General features: G+C 38.3%; 1 protein-coding gene across 1 annotated transcript; it reads left to right on the forward strand.

Annotated features, from left to right (window-relative positions):
* Positions 1 to 1859: 1859 nt before the first annotated feature.
* On the forward strand, positions 1860 to 5932 carry LOC308409410 (low affinity immunoglobulin gamma Fc region receptor II-like; the record flags this gene model as incomplete). The annotated part of the gene is made up of 6 exons (XM_080902136.1): positions 1860 to 1863; positions 2190 to 2450; positions 2530 to 2775; positions 2862 to 3005; positions 4017 to 4115; positions 5824 to 5932. 6 exons carry the CDS (start codon positions 1860 to 1862, stop codon positions 5874 to 5876), a joined length of 807 nt encoding a protein of 268 aa, XP_080758262.1. The 3' UTR covers positions 5877 to 5932.
* Between the last annotated feature and the right edge of the window lie 3013 nt (positions 5933 to 8945).

The following is an 8945-nucleotide window of genomic DNA, read 5'->3' on the forward strand; positions in this document are numbered from 1 at the left end:
GCTTTTAATAAAGTGAAAGGTGTGCTCTAAAGTGCTATACAGACAATACAATATAAATAAATGCAGTAAGGGAGTCCTCTTCCTTACACAGCTCATATGTGCCTCTCTCACTGAGGGGGACGTCCACACACACACACTAACCACTAACTCTATTTGAACCAATAGAACGGCTCCTACTCAGAGGAAGAGGGCGGGCTTTACTTGGTGTCAGTGCGAGAAATGAAAAAAAGCTCAAATGAGTGAGAAGGACGATGAAGGAAACATCTGTGCTGTGTCTGCTCTGTAAGTAGAATCTCTGTGTTTGTTTGAATTCTTGTACTTTGACTGTCTGCTCTCCTGATAACTGATGATGGAGGAGAAGACATGAAAAACAAATCAGGCTGAATTCAAGTTCAAAACACCACGAGGACCAACTGCAGGTCTGAACTGACTCTTTATCTTTGCTCAGGAGTCGAGGAAACACTGGTTAAGAAACCTAATGCATGGATGGATGGATGGATGACATATGCTAGCAGCTGTCTTTTATCTTTAGGTATGTTTTATTCAGTTTTATTCACCATTGTTATCCAAACTTTATTAAAAAAAATATTGCTGGTGTCAAATTGAAAATGAGCAGATATACAAGACAGAGACCAGTTTCTGGATTTGTTTGTCATGATTTGGGTTTTTTGCTTAACATCAGCTGACACGAGCTTGGAAATTAGAATTGGCTGGGCTGCACTATGAATTCTGGGATAGGTTGGGCCACAAAGGATACACCCCACCCATCAGTCAAATCTAGGGAAAAGGACGCATTTGTCCCCACATTTGGAGCAGTCTTCGAATTTGGATAGCCTTGGTCGCATCGCTGTGATGTAATTGCCTACAAATGCGGCCGTCAAAGCATGCTGCACCTGAATTTGGACACAGCAAACCTGCATGCTCTGCTGACAGTGTTGGGAAGGTTACTTTAAAATGTATTCCACTACAGATTACAGAATACATGCCCCAAAATGTATTCTGTAACATATTCCGTTATGTTACTCAATGTTATGTAAGTCAATCAGAGTAACGTATCCTGAATACTTTGGATTACTTAATATATTATCATGCTTTTTACAACTACATGAATGTACTATTGCTGTGTGATTTATTACTATTGCTGAAGGCTACTTGCCATACTTATACCAAATAGATTTTTAAACATTAATATAAAATGAGTAACAGTAAGACTGACATTAGGTACGGCTGCACTTTTTGCAGTGATCTTGTGATCGCCGCATGTATATAAAACAGGTCCGCAGCTCTAAACCGTAGTAAAGGGACCTCTGGCTAATACGTCGGGTTCTGTGTCGGACTCGTAGCCTGGTTCGTATTCTGTTACTCCCCAACACTGTCTGCTGAGCAGCCCTGTCTTCTTGCTCCTGAGCATAGTATCCTAAGCTGCCTGAATCTGAACCTCTGGGGCTTGAGCTGTCGACAAATCATCAGGCAGTGGACCCTTCAGGTCGGCCCCTTAGTGTCTCCTTCTCCACCAATGTGGGGTTCCTACCATGCCACCAGATGAGTCAGATCACTATTGCTAACGCCTGCCCCCATCCGAGGGGTTGTCTTGATGCATGAGTTCAATTCTTTGATCATTAAACCTACATATATGGATCAGTACTTAAGGTTTGACTCTCATCATGCACTGGAGCACAAACTGGGTGTCATCAGGACGCTATAACACAGAGCGAACACCATCCCCACTGACACAGCGGCCAGAGAAGCAGAAGAACATCACATCAAGAAGGCCCTGAGTAAATGTGGTTAAATTTCCTTGAAATGAAACTGAACCTGGACATGTTGTGGTATGTGGTTTAGTTGCATCAGTGGCAGTAATGGGTGATGGTTGACGTAGTTTGTATCTATTTTTAAGTTTCTAAGTTTCTTTTTTTCCAGTTAAAAGGGTTTAGTTATTGGAAAGAGGGCTCTTCCTCAGTTTGTCAGCTGTTTGTGTGGAGTTGTTCTTTATGTTCACCTCAAATCAACCTGAGTGTCATTTCTCTTTAGTTCTGATCTCACTGCTGAGCTGCACAACAAACCAAGGTCAGTAACCTTCTTCTGTCACAGTTTAAACCTGATAAATGCTCACTGATATGACCTGATTGGGTTCATGTTTCACAATGTAAAGTCTAACAGATCATCATTTTTCATTTTAACCCTCACAGCTCGTCTGACTGTGAGTCCCAGCAGCTCTCAGTTCTTTAAAGGAGACTTTGTGTCTCTGAGCTGTGAGGAGGACGACAGCTCTGCTGGATGGACTCTGAGGAGAAACACAAGCAAACCACAGACGACTCAGTTTGGAGATGGGTGGGGAGAAGGTGCTGGTTCTTCATGTAATATCACTGTTTTCCTACTGGACAGTGGAGTTTACTGGTGTGAGTCCAGAGAGGGTCCCATCAGTAACATGGTTAACCTGACAGTCACTGGTAAGCTGAGTGTGTGGAGTTAGTGTTGATGAAGCTGTGTGTAAATGGATGAAATGCTGTAGTTTGTCTCTGTGTTGAGGTGGATCAGTGATCCTGCAGAGTCCTGTCCTCCCTGTGATGGAGGGAGATGACGTCACTCTGCTCTGTAAAACAAAGACCACTCCCTCCAACCTCCCAGCTGCTTTCTATAAAGATGGCATCTTCATTGGGAATGAGTCAACAGGTCACATGACCATCCAGCATGTTTCCAGGTCTGATGAAGGCCTCTACAAGTGTGACATCAGCGGTCATGGAGAGTCTCCATCCAGCTGGATCACTGTCACAGGTGACACACTCACCTGTCTGTGTTTCTGCAGCTTTCAACATTCACAATGTGACGACAACTTAATGACTGTGTTTGCTTTATTTTAGGGGAAGACACCACCACACCTCCACCTACATCACTCTCTCCTCCTGTTCTCTCTGTGTTGTCATGTGCTGGATCAGTCTGTGTTTTGGTTCTACTGGTGTTACTGGTTCTGCTGGTGAGACGATGTGTTAACAGGAAACCTGAAGGTGAGACTCAGACTTAACATTTTTTACATGTGTTGGTTTCTTTACACATGTATTATGATTAACGTTGTTTTGTGCTTACATTGCATGCAAAAGTTGCCATCTTCAAGTTGTTACATCTTACATATATAAAATTAACAGTTCTGTGTCTGAATTGTAATTTTCAAAACATCACCATGGATTGTAATTGCAAAAACTGCCAGGCAGAAAGAAGAAAGAAAAAAAGAAAAGAAAGCTTCATTAGTGCAAACAACAGATAACAGTGGCAAAAACGTGGCAAAAACCTCCAGACGAAATAAACTTGGATGCTTCTCACCCAGCTTTGACAGCTGAGATAAACATTTGACTGACAGGGAAAAACTCTGCCTCTGGATCTAGAATCACTCTGCTATCGTCTGTCACATCCTCTTCTGTCACACCAACACTCCTGCAAGGCAGCACCATCTTTAAAATCCTTTGTCCAGTATATTTACTATCCCCCCTCTGCATGTCCGAGCATTTCACATTTTACTTAAATTAATTCACACTTTTACAAACATGTTGTTTTATTTGATTTGTTTCTTTGTCAACAATTTAAGGCTAGAAAAGAATAATCTCTATAAAATATGAGTTTTTGTCTTAAAACTTTATTATTATGTGTTACTTTGTGTTCATTGTGTTTGTAGTCTGTGGTTAGCTGAAGCTAACAGCTCTGCAGTCGTCCAGCATCCTGTTTCTGATAGAAAGAAAACACTTCAGCTGCAGCTGTTTCAACACAGGGCTGTTTATTTAAAATAGGAATTAATTCCTCATATTAGATGAACTTAATATTGTTTACAGATTGTTTTTTAACAGACTTCACAGTTTTTTGTGATGGGCGGCAACATTTTAAAACCCATTTAAATTTGGAATACACCTCTTATTATCTATAACTGAAATGTTATGTATTCTCTGAAGGTTTTCTATAGTAGCAAAAACATCTGTGGGAGCAGCTCTCCTATTAGCTGATGGTCCTGTGTGTCTTTTATTGTGCAGTGAGAGATTCAGCTGCAGTGTACTCATCAGTGACATCTGAGGACACCAGCTATGCAGAAATCATCATCAAAGAGAAGCAAAACAATTCAAAGATGAGAGGTACAGCTGCGTCTTGTCTCCATCATAGTTCACTTCTACAACCAACAACTGGTCCTTTGCTTTAAGCTAAATGCTAACATTAGAACAGACAGCAGACAATTTAGCATTGTTTCTTTAGCAAAGAAATGTCAAGGATGCTAATGAAATGTTTTCTTCTTCCTCCTCACCTCACATCTCATGTACTGAACAGAAGTCAGAAGCATGCATAAAAATTCTTAATTGGTCCTGATATTCTTTCCATTAATTATTGTCATCAGATTAGTCTTTTTACCTTCCTGTCTCTGGAGAGAGTCAAGAGCTGACTAAACAAAACTAACAGCTGGTTAAAAGCTAAAAATCACACTTTCCCCCCGATAAACTGTTTGATAACATTCTAATAATATATCAGTTTATTCATTAAGCATCAGAGTCCATCAATCTTAGATCTACTTCAAAGTCGACAAAATGTGGATATTGAAGGAGTTAAAACTGACAATACAGAAGATAAAATAAGCCTGTAAGCTGACAATGTAGTACACAAGTATTCAAACTGAGCCACGTTCACTACCTCTCACCCGTTCCTCTTTGTCTTTGGGTAACAATAACACATTTTCCCCCTGCATTCTGTAGCCAACAGTACCAGAGGCAGTCATGTTTAATCCAGGCCCTGACCGATCTGGTGTGCTCATTCTTAAAGATCAAAATGGTTAATTGCACTGGGTCCGCTTCCCGATGCCGTTCTCTCCATTTATGTAGACTTGACATCAGCACTAGCCTGTGACCGCCAAAAGAATTATGAACACAGAAAAGTAAGTGGATTTTGATCCACCATGCAATACCATCTGGAAAGCATCCAATTGGCAACAGCTTCATTTCACACTGCGGATGCAGTAAAAGCATACCTGAATAGAACAACACAACGAAATGGAGAATGGAGAATAACTTTGGTCGTACCGATTATTGATTTTTCAGTTCCTTTGATCAGTTAAAGGTAAAGAAACAAAGCTAATAAAATATTCATTAAAACACACAACCCATCTCAATCCAAAATTGAGACCAGGGGACAGAGTTGACTCTTGCAGGCATATTTGACGGTGTGGTAGCTCCAACTCCACCTAAAGTAAATAAATGAAAATGAGGAGTTTTGGTATTGGTGGTTTTGTTTGGGCCAAATTTGATCTGGTGTGTTTGGGCATTTGGCAATGCAATAACTGGGTAATAAATCCATTAGCAGCCAAAATGTGTCTGGTTTTGATATGCAAAAGCTGTTAGCAGTATGAATGTTCACACTAAATACAACAATTATCCTTTAATGCAGTGAAACAAGTCCTGCATGTTTAACCGCAGCAGCTACTTCCTGTTGTTGATTCTAAACTGTAGCTGAAGAAACCACCACAGACAGATCTGGTTTAGCCAATGGCAGTGTTCATTTTGTGAGAGCGTGTTTTCTTGGTGCTCTGTGGTGAAATGTGTCAGACTGCACTGAAAGGCCATGACTGTGGTTGTGCAATTTCATCATACAAACAAGTTTTATGCAATCAGTTCCTGTTCTCAGCAGAAAAGAAAAAAAGTGGAGAAAACTGTGAAAACCTGCTGCTAAGTGCAAATGCTATACGTTAATGTCTGCTTAATCAAAAATAAAAATAAATAAAAAACTGCCACAGATTTATTTCAGTAGTATATCAGTGCTGTTAGTGTAGTGTAGTAATTTGTGTGTTTATTTCTGCAGAGGCTGAGACAGGTGTTGTGTACTCAGAAGTGAGAACTGAAGGTGCCTTCTGACTGCTGTAGAATCACAGTCCATCATTTTTCTTTTTCTTCTTCTCCATTAAAGGGTTACCACAGCAGATCACCTGTCTCTAACTCACCCCAGTATTCACTTATTCTACCTCACTTGTTAGATCGATATGCTGTCATAGAGATAAATAAAGATATCCTTAATATGCTCATCTCAGGCAGAAAAGCCACACCCACGTAAAGGACAGCCAATCAGCTGAATGTTTCATTAAAGGTCAAATAAAATAGAGAATGAAGACAGAGGTTCAGTATAAGATAAATAAAGATTTTTTTATAAGTGTGAATCAAGCACAGCTACTCAGGAAATAACCAGATAAGTTTTATGTTAAATGTGAAGCGTATCTATTATCCTGTCCTACAGAGAGGATAATAGAACACAAATTATAACCAAACTCAAATAAATTCAATTACAATGTGTTTCAGCCCAGTAACTTCCTGTCTTCCTACGCTGCTTATTTTTTTCCTCTACACATGGGTCAAACTGGGTCAAATTTTACACACCCACACTCGCTTCACAGCTTCAACACAACTGTGCATCACTGTTCACCTTTAGTGTCTGAAGCCTCATTGCTTGTAGCTACATGTTTTGAACTGTGTGTGTTTGTGTTCAGACTTTAAACCAGAGCCAGACGTCGTCTACTCTTCACTGAAGTAGTCCACCAGTCCAACCACTGATGCCCAGCTGCTGGTTTCTAACTGGTCCATTCAGAACTTCAAATCAGAGAACATCCAGATGTTGTACATATTTTTATGTTTTATGTATTTTTTCACCTATTTAAACGAATATGAATCATAACTCAGATCCTACTTCTGGAGTGTTAAATGTCTTTTTTTATTTTGTATATGAACAATATGAGTTAAGCACCTTGTTTATGTTTGCATATACTTTAGTTTCTCTGCAGGATTAATAAACTTTTGTTCTCTTGTGTTCTTTCTGTGATGTCAGATGGAAAATTTGACTTCTTCCGGTTGTGGCTAACTGACGCATGCTTTATTTCACAGCAGAAAACCATAAACATAACACTAAAAACAACAAAAGAACGAATATATATATATATATATATATATGTATATGTATGTATGTATGTATATATATATATATATATATATATATATATATATATATATATATATATGTATGTATATATATTAAAACAAGCACACACAAAAAATCAAGCATGAAACCACAGCAGCAGAAATTTTCCAGTTGCTGTAAACTTCACAGATAAACTTTATTACAGATGGAGAACTTCACCTTGATGTTGTCACTGAAACCGGCCCGCAGCAGCTGACATATTAAATAGTAATAATAATAATAATAATAATAATAATAATAATAATATAGCACTACACTTGGAAGAGAAACAAAGCAATTTCACTATGTTAACTTGGATTACAAAGTTAGTGGTTATATTGTCTGGTGCCATCTAGTGGTAGAACATTAACAGTGTTACAGCGGAGCAGATTTTTTTCTTGTTTAATGAATGACAACATGCAGGGTTTGATTCCATTTCACGTGACATGATGTGTGTGTACTTTGTAAGATGTGAGAGTTCCCTTATGTCATTGTCATGGTCATGGGTTAGCTCATGCTTTTCCCCTGTAAACCTAAACTTAACTTTTTCTATTGTTTATATAAATATATATTTTCCTAATGAATTTTAACAGAAAATATTTTTCAATTTACACTAAACTAATTAAAATTAGCTTCCTGCTTAGTTTTTTTTTTTTTTTTTTTTTTTTTAACAGTGGGGGGCATCCTGAGAAATATATTACCTGTACTTCCTGACCTTGCTCTCACTCATTTGTAGCTAATGTTTGCAAATCTATTGAAGTCAACAACTTGTGTTTTTGGGTAGTTCGTTTAGAGCAGTGTGTCAGCGCAGCAGCAGTTTAAATGATGTTTAAAAAGCAAAGCAAGAAAAAAGTAATACTTTCATATGTTGTTTTAGTAAGTATCCAAAACATACAAGTTTCATTATATAATTTTTCAAGGGATCTTATATCTGTTTTCACTCTTGTATGCTTTTCATACAAGTTTCACACCAGACAGATACAAACGTTATAAGATTTATATATATCTTTTCCATATGGGCATATTTAAGTGAAGCTGGTTTTTATTAATAGTTAATTAAAGCACTGATATTTATTTAAAAAAAAACCTGCTCATGTTCAACTGAATGTTCTTAAATAATGGATGATCTGATGAAGCCATGCAGTGTGTGTGTAGTGCTCAAACATCGTCCTCTAGTGGCCATGTAAACAAATATCTGGGTTGATTATGTTCATATCAGTTTTGCAGTTTGCCCTGATGACGGCAGGGCCTGAGACAACAGAGCAATGTAATAAATCATGTTGGAGTTTTTAATGTGTTTAAAATAGTCATGAACTACTTTGTTCCTTCTCTTCTGATGAAATTCCATCCAGAGGCTCTTTGTAGTTTCTGGTTTCAGTAACATCATTTCTGTAAACTGACATGCCGAGCACTGAAACCACAACACACAAAACCCGTTTTTTCAACACTTTATGTTTTTTAGTCCTGATTCACAACAATCTGTTTTATTTATGGTCACTAACTATGTCAGATGTGTGAGTCAGTAAACGTAGCACTGTCAGGACGTGTTTCACTCTCAACTCTGACATAAAAATAAGGTCTGCATGTGTGATGCTGCTAAATGTACAAAGATTAACTGTTTTCATGCAGTACATGATTATGATCCTTCGGGACACTGACTCAACTAATAAAGTAATGAGATAAATTAGAAAATGGCGACCAGACTCACTCTTCAGAAAAAAAATGCCCATAGACAAAGTCACTAAAAGAAGAATCATCAAATAACAATCAAACACAAAGTTCTTGGCGATCATAGAACAGCAGCTCTGACTGGCTGATAGGAAACCACAGCCCTCATTCTGCTAAAGAGTCAGTGGAGATACTCGGGCAGCTGGAGTCATGAAGAAATCCAAAATTCACTTTTTCAAACGTTTTTGTTTTTTGTGATCAGGGACCAAACCAAAGATAAGACATCTTAGTTAAACACTGAAAAGAGACAG

The sequence above is a fragment of the Rhamphochromis sp. 'chilingali' genome, assembly GCF_963969265.1.
Source record: "Rhamphochromis sp. 'chilingali' genome assembly, chromosome: 1".
NCBI lineage: Eukaryota > Metazoa > Chordata > Actinopteri > Cichliformes > Cichlidae > Rhamphochromis > Rhamphochromis sp. 'chilingali'.